General features: G+C 50.2%; 2 protein-coding genes across 2 annotated transcripts; one reads left to right on the top strand and one right to left on the bottom strand.

Moving 5' to 3' along the window:
• Positions 1-5,001: 5,001 nt before the first annotated feature.
• LOC123506627 (uncharacterized protein K02A2.6-like) lies at positions 5,002-6,768 on the top strand. Its single transcript, XM_045258876.1, has one exon. It carries the CDS (start codon positions 5,002-5,004, stop codon positions 6,766-6,768), a length of 1,767 nt encoding a protein of 588 aa, XP_045114811.1.
• Positions 6,769-9,116: 2,348 nt separating this feature from the next.
• LOC123506626 lies at positions 9,117-13,992 on the bottom strand. The gene is made up of 5 exons (XM_045258875.1): positions 13,801-13,992; positions 13,181-13,378; positions 11,774-13,036; positions 9,468-11,519; positions 9,117-9,233 (listed from the first exon to the last, which is right to left on the bottom strand). The coding sequence occupies exons 1-5, from the start codon at positions 13,990-13,992 to the stop codon at positions 9,117-9,119; spliced, it is 3,822 nt and encodes a 1,273-aa protein (XP_045114810.1).
• Between the last annotated feature and the right edge of the window lie 1,965 nt (positions 13,993-15,957).

Below are 15,957 nucleotides of genomic sequence, written 5' to 3'. Positions count from 1 at the left end.
TTGCAATGGTGCAGCTTATTGTTTCCATTGCCGTGATGCTCACCAGGTACGTTCCAGGCAATGCCCCAGACATCGCCTGGAGCAAGACATTCTACAACTTGCTAACACTCAGTTCATAAGCCTAGGTAGCGCCCGCCGTGAACTCCTGTACCGCCAGAAGGACGGTACTGGTGCGACATCCTACGCTGCATTGGCCGCCAGCTCTTCTGCTGAGTTGGCCGGTCCGAAGACGACAACTCCTGCTACCTCTCGCTCTGTTGGGGCGGGTGGTCCTGTTCATTTGGCCAATAGGTTTGCCTTATTGTCCGATAACTCGGTTGAGTCAACTCTTAGAAGTGACGAGACAAATACGGACTTGACCAAACTCACCCATGTAGTAGATGTCCATTTGCCACCTGTATCTCCTAAGCCTTTCAAGGGCCTGACCAAACGGCACCGCGGCTCTGCGGAGTCGATAGAATTTGCTCAGCCTAAGCAATCTAAGGTTTCTCCCAGTGCACACGATTGTGAGTCCTCCAGGGACCGCTCTGCAATGGTAGCTCCAGTTGTTTCTGTCCAGCCTCCTGTGACGCTCTCCGTCCCAGATCGGGCTTCTTGTGATGAGGACGGTGTTAACATGGAGACGTCCGATGATATTGTCACAGCCGTCCCTTGCGGACCCGCTGTGTCAAAAAGTGGAGTCCAGCCTGACCCTCGTCCTCCGAGGACCGGTAGGAGTGATAATGGTTCGTATCACTCACCGGTAGTCCGAAAGGCAGCGTTCCAACGACCCGGCACATCACAACTCCCGGTGTCTTCTCGTCGGTTAATTATTTCTAGTCAGGTGAGTCACGGGCAGCCCCTTCAAAAGGCTCGCCCGTCCACTGCACTTAAATAGTCATTTTCAAGCTTGTACAGTGGAACTGTAGAGACCTTCGCGCCTCGTGGGGGGAACTCCGAGCTTTACTGTCGGAGTTCTCTCCAGCCTGTGTAGCTCTGCAAGAGACTATGATTGGTGATAGTACTTATTCTAGTCCTCCTGGCTATCGTGCCTTTTTTAACACTCCTTTCCCTGACCAGGGCCACCACGATGGCACAGCTATCCTTGTCCGTCAGGATATACCTGTTGTCCCTTTGCAACTCAACTTCAGGTAGTTGCTGTTAAAGTTTTTATGGGACGATCCCACATTATTTGCAGTGTATATCTTCCTCCTCGGCTTCCTGTCTCCAGGGGTGAGCTTGACGGCCTGTTGCGTCAGCTGACTCCGCCTTTTCTGTTGTTGGGAGATTTTAACGGCCGTCACCCATAGTGGGATGTAGGTTCTAGTAATCCCCGTGGGGTTTTAATCGGTTCTTTTATTGAGGATGAGGGATTGGAGGTTTCCAATTCTGGGTATGTTACACATTTCCACAGTCCTACTGGGACTTTTACAGCTATCAATCGTTCTCTTTGTATATCTAGTTCTTTCCTTGATTTTAATTGGCGAGCTCTAAAGGATTTACACGGTAGTGACTACTTTCCGATTTTATTGGAATCTGTGAACTCTGAGCCACAGTCCCGGCCCCCACGCTGGGTTTTAGACAAGGCAGATTGGCGTCGATTCACAGACCTTATCTCTTTTACTGTCCGCTGGCTTTTTTTCTACTTGTGCTGAGGCTGTTGATTATTTTACCGATTTTTTTATTTCTTTAGCGCTTCAGACAATCCCTAGGACGTCAGGACGCTTTACTAAGCGTCCCGTTCCTTGGTGGAACGCAGCATGCACTGCAGCGGTGAAAGAGAAACGGGCAGCTTTCTCTCGTCTCCGGCGACATCGTGGGGACCCGCAGTGCCTGGAAGTTTTTCGGCGCATCCGAGCTCGGGCCCGCCGCGTTTTGAAAGAGGCACAAAGAGCCTCGTGAAAAGCCTATGTCTCTTCCATAAATGTCCGCACCCCTCTTACGGATGTCTTCAACAAAGTCCGCCGAATTGCTGGAAAGTATTCTGCTCCTTCCCCACCAATTTTGTTGTCTGATGGGCGAACGGTGGCAGACCCTAGGAATGTCGCCGACCTCTTCGCGGAGCACTTTGCCAGCGTTTCCCGGAGGCATCCTGCAGCCCCGGGCGCACGTCACCGCCAGAGAATAGAATATCTCGGCATAAACTTTCCTTTCGCTGGAGGGGAGTCTTATTATGTCCCTTTCTCTGCTTCTGGGTTGCGGACTGCTTTGTCCCAGTGTCACGACTCTTCTCCTGGGCCAGATGATATACCTTATGCCTTCTTGCACCACATGTCTGACAGTGCTTTTAACTTTTTTAAATCTTTATGTAGGATATGTTGGGCCTCCGGGCAGGCAGCATGCCTAGCGCGGGGCAGACACTGTATTCGCCGGTTGGCGCCTAGCACCAGTAAAGACGAGAAGCATACCTCGGTCTGTCACTTGCCGCTCGTACATGGCGCAGTGAGTAGGATCTTTGACCGTGCACCTTGGCTGGCATACCCCGTTACACAGCCCAGACCCCACAGTCTAGTCGTCGGCCCACACAGACGCCTTCGTACCTGGCGCAAGCTCAGCAGTTGCTCCAGGCGCAGACGGAGGCTCTCGCGGCATTGCAACTCCAGATGGCCACGTTACCCAGTCATGCATCCTCAGCTCCTCGGACCTCAGCCCCTGAGAAGTGCGACCTTGGGACACCCACTGCGGCTTTTCGGTCCTGGAGACGCTCCATGGAATGCTGGCTGGGGCTCAGCCACTTCCCACCTGCCGAGGCGGTGCTGCATATCCGCCTCCAGTGTACACCGGCATTGCAGCGCTCCTTGGACTCGAGATACACCATGGCTCAGTGGCAGGCTCTTTCTACTGCAGAGGCTCTGGATGCTATCAGTCGTGTAGCTCTCCAGACAACCAACCAGGCAGCAGATTGGTGCAAGTTCTTCGCCACGACTCAAGGGCCTAGTGAGTCAATCTGTGAGTACTTTACACGCTTTACCCAATGTGCTGCAGACTGTGAGTTTAAGTGTCCCCACTGTGCAGGCAGTCTGTCGGAGTACATGCTACTCCGGAAGCTAGTGTGTGGGCTTAGAAGTGTAGCATTGAAGGAGGAGGTGTTTCGTCAGTGCCAGACATTCGGTGATGTGGATGTGCTTCGCAAGTTTTGTGTGGCCTTTGAGGCTGCGCATAAGGACGCCCGCCAAGGTAATGTTGGCGGGAATCCTGGGCGGCGGCGGCTGGGGTGACGCCGCTGCCTGGCGCACAAGAGGCTCTCCCGCCCCAAACCGCAGGAATCCGTCAAACACAGCCTACGTTCAAACGCTGTGGCAACTGTGGTCTGAAGCACAAGCCAGGGAAAGGATCGTGTCACGCAGAGACGCTGACTTGTCACAACTGCGGTAAGACTGGGCACGTTATGAAGATGTGTAGGAGCAAGGGGAAGCAAGTTGCAGCAACCGCTGACATGGAGGCCTCCGGCATCGTCATCGCAGCCGCAGGTGCAGCACAGAGGCAGCCACGCATCGAGGTGACTGTCAGCCACGCTCAGGGAGATGGAACGCCAGTCAAGATCCAAGCTGTGCCCGACACAGGGGCACAGGTGTGTGTCGCTGGCCTGGACTTGCTGACAGCACTCGGTGTTAAGCCAGCCTCGCTTACGCGCCGAGGGATTCTGCGGGACGTGGCGAACCTGAGCCTGCAGCCTTCAGGCTTGTTTCCTTGTCGGGTGCAGTATGGCAGCAGGGCAACAGTGCAAGAGGTCTTCGTCATGCAGTCGGCCACCCGATGCTACCTCTCTCTGCAGGCATGCAGGGATCTCGGATTAGTACCCATGGATTTCCCGCACCACGCCACTATCGCGGGTGCGACAGTCTCCGATGTTGGCAACACTGCAACAGACAGCACACCGCCACGCCCAACTTCGCTCCCATTTTCCCCGCTGGAGGAGAATGTGTCCCGACTGGAGGAGTGGCTTCTCTGTCACTTCTCAGGATCCACGTTCGACACGAACAGAAGCCCCCTGCGAGTGATGGCGGGTGAACCACACGTCATCCACCTGCTTCCGGAGGCTAAGCCGTACGCCTGCCACACACCAGCCTCGGTGCCGAGGCACTGGGAAGCGGAAGTCAAGAGACAACTGGACGAGGATGTCAAGATGGGAGTTCTGGAGCCAGTACCGGTAGGTGAAGCTACAGGTGGTGCGCGAGGATGGTGGTTGTGGCCAAAAAGTCTGGCCAGCCAAGGCGCACAATCGACTTCCAGAAACTGAACGCTGCATGCAGAAGGGAAACGCACCACACTTCTACACCTTTTGACATGGTATCCGGCATCCCGCGGCACATCTTCAAGACCACTGCAGATGCGCACTGGGGCTTCCATCAAGTTGAGCTGCATGAGGAAAGCAGAAGGCTCACAACCTTCATAACACCGTGGGGCCGCTTCAGATGCCGCAGAACCCCCATGGGCCACTGTGCTGCGCCCGATGCATATACCAGGAGGTTTGATGATGCTATCATGGGGATTCCAAAGAAGATAAAGTGTGTGGACGACACGTTAATGTTTGATGCCAATGTGGAAGACGCCTTCTGGCATGTGTATGATTTTTTGGAAACCTGTGCCACGAAAGGAGTGACTCTCAAACCTGAGAAGTTTACCTTCTGCAGGAGGGAGGTGGATTTTGTGGGGTTCCATGTGGGCTGGGAAGAATACCACCCCACTGAGGAGAGGCTGGCTGCCATCAGACACTTTAACATGCCCGCAGAACCATCTCTGACAGACATCCGCTCCTGGCATGGGTTCGTGAATCAGCTGGCACCCTTCCTTGCCACCGCTCCAGTCATGGAGCCATTTCGCGAGTTGCTGAAAAAACCCCAAGGCAAGAAAGTGTATTGGGATGAAAATCTACAAAAGAAATTCCAGCATGCTCAAGAGGTGGTTTGCAGCCTCGCTAAGGAGGGCCTCACGTTTTATGATAAGAACAAGACCCACTATTGTGATCACTGATTGGAGTAAGGTGGGCATAGGATTTGTGGTGCTGCAACAATATTGCCGATGCAAGAAAGCCCATTCTGCTGCAAGAGTGGGTGGCGTCTCGCGCTTTGTGGCAGCCGTCACCTCACACCCGCTGAGGCTGGCTACGCGCCGGTGGAGGGCGAAGCATTAGCGGTCGCATGGTGTCTCCGCAAGGCCCGCCTCTTCCTGCTCGGGTGCCCAAACCTGCTTGTCATCACTGACCACCGCCCGCTTGTCAAGCTCTTGGGTGACAGAGAGCTAAAGGACATTGTAAACCCAAGGTTGTTTGCTCTAAAGGAAAAAACGCTTCAGTTTAGATTCCTGATTAAGTATCTCCCCGGAAAACGTAACTCGGCCGCGGACTTCCTGTCACGCTACCCAACATTGTGTGCGACACCAGACGTCATGGATGAAGAACAGGCTTGTCACATAGAAATGGCAGTGGCGTCTGCGACTGCTGCCGCACTTGAAGACGGAAATTGCATTGTGCTTGACAATACGGCGGTGGTGCAGGCAGCTGCAGAGGACCCAGAGTACCAGCTGCTTCTGGCCAGAGTGACGGCGGGTGACTGGCATCCGCACCGTGCCCAAGAGTTATCCTGTCTCCGTCAGTATTATGGAGTAAGGGACAGGCTGGCTGTGTCACAAGGGCTGGTGACATACACATATGACCAGGGGCATGTCCGTCTGGTCATCCCAGAGTCTCTCCGCCAGCACGTAACTGCTAATCTCCATGCTGGTCACCAGGGATTGGACGGAATGCTACGCAGGGCGAGGCAGTCAGTGTATTGGCCTGGCATGGAGGGCGACCTACAGCGCCATCGAGACGCCTGTGTTACCTGCAACGCTCACTCCCCATCTCTGGCAGCCGAGCCTTTCACTTTTACGCCCCTTCCTGAGTACCCGTTTCAACATACGGTGGCAGACTTGTTCCAACTTGATGGGCAGGTGTACATGGCTTACGCAGACAGGCTTGAGCTGGCACACTTCCCTAATGGGGCTACTTCAGGCAAGCTGTCATCGGTATTCCGCCAGTACTTCCAGAGGTGGGGGGCACCAGAATCAGTCTCAACGGATGGCGGAACAAATCTCATCAGTGCAGAGATGTGTGAATTCTTCAGGAGGTGGGGGGTGGAGCAGCGAGTCGCGTCCGCTCACTTCCCTCAATCCAACGGCCGGGCTGAAGCAGCAGTGAAGTCTGCTAAGAGGCTGCTGCGTGACAACACAGGCCCCGGGGGCGGCCTTGACGTGGACAAGGCGTCGGTGGCGCTGCTGCAATATCTGAACACACCCCTGCGTGGTGTAGATATGTCCCCGGCGCAGTTGGCCATGGGCAGGCAGTTGCGGGATGGCGTCCCAGTACATAAGCAGCATTACAAGGTGGATGTACTTTGGCAGCAGGCTTTGCGCGCAAGGGAGCTCAAGGCAGCAAGGCAGCAGGAAAATTGGATCATGAAGCAAGGAACACCCAAGACCCTTTCCCCGTTGGTATCAGGCACCAAAGTGTGGGTGCAAAATCAGGCTACCAAGGTCTGGGATAAGCGAGGTGTGGTCACAGAAGTGTGTCCATTCCGGAAGTACTTGGTGAAGATGGATGGCAGTGGACGCATCACATCACGCAACCGCAGGCATCTCCGCCCCGTCAGATGCCCCGTCACACCTACGTCACCGACCCCCGCAAATTCCCTGCCGCCCTCGCCTCTGGTAGAGACACCTGCTCTGCTCCCTCAGCAACTACAGCCTGTGACCCGCCCTAAGAGATGTATGAAGCAGCCTTTGTGGCTGTCAGATTATGTAGTAGATTAGTGTTCATGTGAATTGTTCTTGTGTAACTTGCTTAAGTGCTGAGTTTTCATACATACTGTGTGGGGGTCATATTCGTTTTTTGCCTCTCAGGCATGTTGTAAGCAATTTGTTTTGTTATGTTGTTTCGTCCCGTGTGTACAATGCATTTTCATATTTATGTTTCTTGTACTACATGTACGTAGTACATCAACAGCTTGGGAGGGGGATGTAGGATATGTTGGGCCTCCGGGCAGGCAGCATGCCTAGCGCGGGGCAGACACTGTATTCGCCAGTTGGCGCCAAGCACCAGTAAAGACGAGAAGCATACCTCGGTCTGTCACTTGCCCCTCGTACACTTTATAATATGATTTGGCATACCGGTGACTTTCTTCTTGGGCTGTGGCAGTGGTCCTCCCATTTCCGAAGCCTGGGAAAGATCATCTCCAGGCTACGAACTACCGTCCTATTTCTTTGACATCCTGCATTTGTAAAGTGTTAGAAAAGATGGAAAATGTAAGACTCATGTGGTACTTGGAGAGGGGGAAGTACTTGTCATCAGTACAGTACAGCTTCCGAAAGATGAGGTCTATTACGGATGCTCTTTTATCCCTAGAGTCTTCTATTTGTGAGGCCTTCGCTTATCACCACCATCAGGTTATTGTATTTTTTGACCTGGAGAAGGCCTACGACACAGCTTGGTGTCATGGGATTTTACGTTCCTTGTTTAATTTTGGTCTCCGTGGCCACCTTCCTATTTTTATCCAGCAGTTTTTATCCAGACGTCTTTTACGGGTTCGTGTGGGGAGTGTTCTCTCCGATGCTACAGCTTTAAATGACGGTGTCCCACAGGGAAGTATTCTTAGTGTTACGCTATTCGCAGTTGCAATAAATGGTGTTATAGATACTCTACCGGATGGCGTTCACAGCTCTTTATATGTGGACGACTTGTGCATCTCTTTGCTGCTGCTAGGATGTCACTGATTGAGCGAAAGCTCCAACTGGCAATAAATCGGGTGTCCAGTTGGGCCAACATAAACGGTTTTCGATTCTCCACCTCAAAGACCGTGTCTATGCATTTTGTCGAAATCGTGGTGTCCATCCAGATCCCGATTTATATTTAGCCAATAGACGTATCTCGTGTGTGGAGGCCACTCGATATCTTGGCCTATTGTTTGACAGCCGTCTTACTTGGGGTCCACATTTCCGTTCTCTCAAAGCGTCTTGCAGGACGGCACTATCCCTTCTTCGGGTTTTAAGTCACACCTCTTGGGGTGCGGACAGGGACATTTTGCTGCTTCTTCACCGTACACTTATACTTCCAAAGCTGGAGTACGGCTCTGAGATCTATTCATCCGCAACGGATGCACGACTACGCACGCTTGACCCCGTACACCATGCTGGGATCCGCTTGGCTACGGGTGCATTTCGGACATCTACAATACCTAGCCTTCTAGTGGATGCTGGTTTCTGGCCGCTCGACCTCCGGCGCCAGTCTTCGATGCTCCGGTGTTTGTTTCGCACCCACCGTCTTCCCGATTCTTTCCCTTGTATGTCAATGTTTTGGGACTCGCGTTCGGAGGCGTATTACACTCGACCGAGTCTACCTAAACCTTTTGGCCTTCGAGTGGCAAACCTCATGATGGATTTGTCCATCAACCCCACTCCTGTCTACTCTTTCCGGCTCCCACGAGTTGGTTATTGGCAGCTTCCGGTTGTTTCATTATGCCCTCCTGCCATAGATGGCAAGAAGGATTTTCTGCCAGCTCTGTCCCACACACGGTTTTTAGAACACTTTTTTATCCATTTTGATATTCCCGTTTTTACTGATAGTTCCAAATCCGACGCAGGCGTTGGGTTTAGTGTGGTTTTCCCCTCTTTTTATCGGTGTGGCAGCCTTCCTTCGGTAGCCTCCGTCTTTACTACGGAGCTGTCTGCCATCGTTTTAGCTTTACAAATTATTTTTACTCTCCCGGTTTCGTCTTTTACAATTTTTAGTGACTGTCGCAGTGTTACCGCCCATCAAGGTGGTTGCAGGACAGTGAGACCCTCACGTTGACGCGATGATATATATTTTTCGGTCAAAACCTGTTGACAAAGGCACTACTATAAAATACAAACAAACAATACAATAAGCGCGTTTTCCTTTTCCAAGGATGCAGGTGAAATAATTAGGACCCCTTGAAGGGTCGAATCCTTATATTACACCCACATTCCCACCAAATGAGAACGGTTGTGATATAAGTACATATACGCTACGTTTGTGAGACTAAATACATTATGCGACACTAAATACGATAAGTCCACTCATAGAATAGCGTGTGGGGTAAATACGCATACGTCTGAAGGACAATAAACTTACGTGTTCGGGTCTACGGCTCGTTACAAGGAGATGACGATGTTAACGTGTACTCTGCGATAGCTTGTTGAGGGCTGCTCCTTGGTGTGGCCTGGCATGAGGCAGTGAACTCACCCTCTGACCTCATCTGCTGACCCAGGAATTCTCTATCTATGAGACGGGACTCAGCACTTTCTATCTTGTAAACAACTTCCATCGCTCCCTCTATCCCTTTCTCTCTCTCGCTCTACTTCTCTCCCCCTTTCTGTCTCTTTCACACTTTCTCTCTCTCTCTCTCTCTCTCTCTCTCTCTCTCTCTCTCTCTCTCTCTCTCTCTCTCTCTCTCTCTCTCTCGTTGGCGATAACACTCCCCCTGTCGAGGTACTCGGACCTCGAAACCATACTCATGGGGCGTTGTTGCGCCTTCTAACTGGCAAAGTTTGGACACTGGGCGTGTGAGAACAGAGTTTTCTGTCTTCACCTTGACTTGGCGAACAAAGCCATCTTCACTTGGTATCACTTCTAGTATTCTGCCAAGCATCCATTGACTTCGAGGTAGGGGTTGATCCGTGATGAGTACGATGTCGCCAGGGTGCCAGTCGCATCGAGTTCTTAAGGGTCCTCGTCTTTGCCGGAGTGTAGGAAGATATTCCTTGAGCCACCTTTTCCATAACTGATCTGCTATATACTGAGCGTGTTTCCATCGACGGCGGTATGTATCTGCTACAGTCAGGTCATTGCCAATAGGGAGGGATTCAGCTCCCATCCGGAGTAAGTGAAGTGGCGTTAGTGCTGTAAGGTCATTGGGGTCGTCGGACACAGGAGTGATAGGTCTTCTTCCATTAACGATTTTTTCCACAGCACAGAATAGTGTATGAAGGCGTTCATCATCCAGTATTTGGGAGCCTACTACTGCCTGAAGGACCTTCCTTACTGTCCGGATTTGGCGTTCCCATACTCCGCCCATGTGCGAAGCCTTTGGTGGATTGAATCGCCATTCTACTTGGCGTCGTAGGATAGCGTCTCTGACTATGTTATTATTATGCCAACTGCTCACTGCTTCCTTTAGTTCATGGATGGCTCCAAGCATATTTGTTCCATTGTCAGAGTGAATGCGTTTGGGAGTACCTCTGTGTCCCGTGAACCTTGTTAGAGCAGAAATGAAAGAGTCTGCACTTAGAGAAGTAAGTATGGCTCTGGTGGTCAGGCAAGTAAATAAACAACCCCATCTTTTTGCACGAGCTCGTCCATGTTTAACCAGGATAGGGCCAAAGCAATCTACACCTGTGTAGGTAAACGGCTGGTCTCCAGAGGGCAGACGATCCTCAGGGAGATCGGCCTTTCTTTGTCTCGTGTGTGTCCAATTGGTCCTTCGACACGTTACACAGGTCCGTAACACGCGATCAAGTAGCCGTCGGCATTTAGGAATCCAGTTTTCACGTAATGCCGCGAGTGTGTATTCACGGCCTGAGTGTCCGGTCTTGGTGGCATGTATTTCTTGCACAATAAGTTCCGTGAGTCTGTTCTCCCTCGGTAGCAGTATCGGGATCCTTTGGGCTGTCTGTAGGGCCGCTCGTGTCAAGCGGCTGCCTACTCTGATCAAGCCATCCATGCCCAAATGAGGTTTTAATCGAATCATTTCGCCATGTTTTACACACTGTGTCCCTTCTAATGTTTTAATTTCTTGAGAGAAGTGTTTCCCTTGTAGGCACTTCAATACTGCAAGCCTTGCTTCTTCTACCTCTCTTGCCAAGAGTCTGTTACCCTGATGACACGACCCATCTTTCTTCTCCACCAGCCATTGTAGGAATCTCCTAATCCACGCTACTCCTTTCAGGACCCTGTACCAAGAGGAGTATCTGTTCCATAATTTCTCCAGGATGTCCTGTCCTTGACTTACGTTAATTGCCAGTACTGTAGTTTCCTTTTTCACTTCTGGGTCCTCATCAGTGAGATTTGGAACCTCTAAGTCATTCCTTGGCCACTGATCTTCATCTAAAGAGAGGAAAGCTGGCCCTCGAATCCATCTGCTGCTTCTCGAGAGCTCCATTCCGTTCAGGCCCCGACTGGCGTCATCTGCCGGGTTTATTGACGAGGTCACGTGCCTCCACTGTTCTGGGTTAGATTCTTCATGAATCGCCGAAATCCGGTTGGCCACAAAGACGTGAAAGCGTCGTTCAGTATTTCTAATATACTGTAAGACGGCTGTGCTGTCTGTCCAGAACGTCGTTCTATCGATTCTTTGGTCAAGCTCTTTACGTATTTGTTTGTCTGCCCTTGTGGCCAATACTGCAGCACACAATTCAAGACGGGGTATGGTCTGTTGTTTCAGAGGGGCCAGCTTGGCCTTACCACACACAAAGAGATTTGATGTGCTCCTTCTGCATTTGTCATCCTCAGGTATGACACCACGCCATAGGCATGCTGAGAAGCGTCGCTGAAATGGTGCAGTTGTACGTCTGTCGTACTACCGGTTGATTCGTGTCGATAACATCGTGGAACGCGTATGCGCGTAAGAGAGGGAAGGTCAGTTAGCCACCTTCGCCAAGCTGTCATCGTTTTGTCAGCTAATTTCTCATCCCATCCTGTTCTGCGTTTGCACTCTTCCTGGAAGATCATCTTTGCTCTTATGACACTAGGGGCAAAAAAAGCCCAAAGGGTCATATATAGAGCTGATCATGCTTAGGAGACCCGCTTCGTCTCTGGTTTCTTTGGTATTTGGACTTGCACCGCTAATTCGTCCTCTTCCAGATCCCACAGAATGCCCAGCGCTCGTTCCGTGGGCAACTTGTCGCCCAATAGGATTTCCTTCACTCCCATGGCCTGCTCCGACTGTGGCACTTCCTTAAGAACCCTCTTTTGATTACAGGACCATTTTGTGAGCCTGAATCCTCCCTTGTTTAACAACTTTCTGAGCCTATGAATGACAATTGTAGCCTTGCCCGGGGATTCTACTGAGTGTAGTAGATCGTCGACGTAGAAATTGCGGCTCGCCTTCTGGATCTCCTCATGAAGATATTTTCCGTGATCCTGGAATGTTCGTTGTAGAGCAAATGCTGCACATGAAGGGCTCCACACTCCCCCAAACAGATGCACCTTCATTCGGTACGTAGCAGGAGGCCCTGACATATGTTCATTGTTCCACCAGAGGAATCTCAGTGCGTCTCTGTGTTCCGGAGTCACGAGCACTTGGTGGAACATAGCTTCAATATCTGCCATTATAGCTACCCTTTCTTGTCGAAATCTGAGGAGGACGCCCATCAAGTTGTTGTTAAGGTCGGGTCCTTGCATCACTTGACTGTTTAATGATAACGTCTTATAAGTGGCTGCACAATCGAAGACTATTCTCATCTTTTCTGGTTTCTTAGGATTTAGTACTGGATGATGTGGGAGATACCAAGTCTTGCCAGGTGTAGTATTGAGATTATGAGAGGGAACTCGCTCGGCATGGCCTTCACTAAGTAAGCGTGACATTTCTTCTTGATATCGGATGAAGAGTTCCGGATGTTTCACGAGACGTCTCCTAAGGCTTGCCAACCGTCGTTCAGCAAGTTCTTTGTTGTCTGGAAGGTCTGGGCTCTTGTTGCGAAATGGGATGGGAAGTTGGTAATGTCCATCCACTTGTACTACGTTCTCTGACCATAATTTCGTGACTCTTTTGTCTTCGACAGAGATGGGATCATCACAGTTGTTGTTGGTGGCATTTAGTTCCCATAAAAGGTTGACTTGGTGGTCCAGGTGTTTTCTTTGATTTTCTGCAATTGTCGTGGTGATGTGACTGTTCACTGTGGTTACATCATGGCCGTCTAGTCCCATAGGGCCATTAATTGTCCAACCAAGAAGGGTGCGCGTTGCGAATGGTTCTCCATCCTTTCCAGATCTTACTTCTAATGGTACTAGGGCTTGGGGTATATCTAAGCCTATTAAAAGTTCCACTTCCTTTGGAGCATGGAACTGTGCAATGTCTCAAAGGTGAGACCACACTTCCATATCACTGGACCTTGCAACAGAACCTTTCAGAGAGGATGGGAGTTCTGTCACAACAATAACTTGGAGAATAAGAACGGTTCGGCTCTTCCTCATTCCTGTGCTGGTCACCATTAAATCAAGTTGTTCAGTGTTTAACTGTTTATCTTCACACATAATTGTGCCAATAGTTAGCTGCACTGGCTCCCCTTTGGCTTGTAGACGATCTGCTAGACCACGTGTACAATAAGATCTATCACTACCTGAATCTAAGACGGCACCCGTAATGATGGAGTTTCTTGGATCTTGGCTCTTAGCTCCCACCTTCACCTTTACAATGGGGAGAACTACTCTGCTTGAACTTCTACTCCTCAGTCATGCCTTATGATAGGGAGTACTCGGTGTTGAAACATCCTCGTCTCCTGTTTGTCCAGTGCTGAACCATCTGAAAGGATCCTTCTTGTTCTTATTAAGGATCACCAGGGTGTTGAATTTATCTGTACTTTCTTTCTGTGAGGAACTAGTTGCTTACTTGTGGATGGGTCTGGTGGCATAATGGCCCATAGCGGCGCCTGTCTTAATCTCTTATGAAGGGAAAGAGGGGTGTCTCCACCAAGGTGAGTTCTTTTTAGTCCTTGAGGAGCATTTGGGAGCCTCGTTGATCTACCTTGAATATGGCTATCTATTGTATTTCCTGTGAAATGTAACAGGCGAGAATGAAAATCTAGGCAGCCATCAATACCACACATCACCTTTCGGGGACATGTCGTGATCCAGTAATTATAGCCGAAGCAAGACAAACACCGCCGCTCTCGTCGCACTAGTGAGAGGCGGTCAGTTGTATTCATCTCAATGAAGCATCTACAGGTGTCGATGGGATGGTGTCCATGACACAGCGAGCACTGTGTCTGACTTCTGTTCGTCACCCTTGACGTCGCGGTCATCAATCCCATAGTCTTCCTATTTGGTAAGGATTCATATGACGAGTTTGCACGTTGTCTGTTTGAATCTTCTATCCGTTCTCCGTCCTTCTCAGCCTTTCTGAGCATGCTTTTTTGTAAATGTTAACAACCACTCGGCATCGCACGAGGTGCCCATGTTCAGTTCTTCATGTTTATATGACTCATCCACGTAGTCTTCTCTTAGTTTCCCTTGAAATCTCCCTGTTATGATTTGCATAGATGCATATATTTCAATTTGTTTTAGTTCTCCCATAATTTTCAAGTTCCTCACGCAGGTGCTCAAGGCATCCACGAAAAGGAGCAAGCCTTTGATATCGTTCATCCTCAGGCTTGGTCCCTCACATATTCCTTTGATCAAGTGTTGAATGTATGTACGTTTGTTACCATGTCTGGTTTCCAGTAAGTCCCAGGCCTCTTTATATCCTTCCTTGGGATCCTCTAGTTCCTGACAACCGCACAACTCTTGTTTTGCTGGGCCAGAATAGGCTGCGATCAGATATCCCAACCTTTGACGTTCTGATATTCCATCCTCTTGAACGTGACCTTGGAATGCGCGCTTGAACGCCCAGTAATCTGCACAAGAGCCCTCGCTGAACGTGGGCAATGGCTTCTGAGAAAGTTTCAAGGTGGTTAGCAACTCCTTCATCCATCCCTCATTCCTCGAAGTGACAGTCGGTTCCTGGTTTCCAGGTGGTTTTGATGACCTGGTTGAGTTATTATCGCCCACCTCCTGTCTGTTTGTAGAGGGTATAGTCAGGTTGGTCGTGCCAGTACAGTCTCGGACAGTAATCTCATACTCCCCCTGGTGAGACTGTCCCGGTTCGGATACTGAAGAGAAGGACGAGTTGCCTTCACGCCCAGAAGCCGTTTCCGATTCAGTAATAGGAGAGATTTCTTTAGCAGTCAAGGTTGGCATTGCTCTACCATGTCCTGTTTTCTTCACTGCACGTAGCTAATTTACACTTTCGTTGAAGCCTCTCACTATGGTCGATATGTGAGAAAACATCTGTTGTATTTGTTGACTGCGTTCAAATAGCTGTTCCGTGATGTCCTGATCCTCCGACAGCGTAGTGGAGTTCGAGTCCTTCTCACTCTGCCATGGATGTGTGATGTTATGTGGCAGTCTTTCAATTCTACCATCTGTTGATTCTAGGCCTTCCTCCATCATTGGCTCCATGCCTCCGTCTCCAGGAACAATGTCTTTTGGCTCAAGCTCAGGTGAGCTGGCCTTCTCAGATTTGTTTTCTTCCATGCTGGAAGGTAGATGATAACGATGATGTCTGTAGGCTTCCTCCAAGTTTGCTATGGGTACTGGCGGCAAAGGTTACACACCATACGTGTGTCAGCAAATGATACACACCATACGTGCGTCTGCAGAATTACGCACCATACGTGCGTCAGCAGACATTACACACCATATGTGTGTCAGCAGAAGTGGCTTAATAGCCTAATGCGTCCGCAGAATTACGCACCATAAGTGCGTCAGTAGACATTACACACCATATGTGTCAGCAGAAGTGGCACAGTAGCCTAATACCGGTGCCTTGGTAAATGCGCAGACAGTAGTGAAGACACTCTCGTCACTTAATCCCTACACTACAAATAACATACAAGCCGGTTGTGAAATACGATAGATAAATCCCTTAGGAAGTTCTTGTCGTCGTCTAAACGTCCCATTCAGCTATCTTAGCTCTTTCTAACTCAGCATCTATAAAGAGAGAGAGAGACTCCATTTCACGACCTAATCCATTGTCGCATCTATAAAGAGAGAGAGAGAGAGAGAGAGAGAGAGAGAGATTAACAGATGGGTGGTGGGTCGGTACTTAATCTGATAATTGGGAGTCGAACTGGCAACGTCGCACTCATGGGAATTCCAGAATGTGCCCTGCCCAGAACGGACTTCATAGAGTGGAAAGACTATAGTGGAGTGCCCCAGTTTGACTGACT

The sequence above is a fragment of the Portunus trituberculatus genome, chromosome 20 (genome assembly GCF_017591435.1).
Source record: "Portunus trituberculatus isolate SZX2019 chromosome 20, ASM1759143v1, whole genome shotgun sequence".
NCBI lineage: Eukaryota > Metazoa > Arthropoda > Malacostraca > Decapoda > Portunidae > Portunus > Portunus trituberculatus.
Note: the sequence above shows the minus strand (reverse complement) of the source record. Positions and strands in the feature narration are given on the sequence as shown.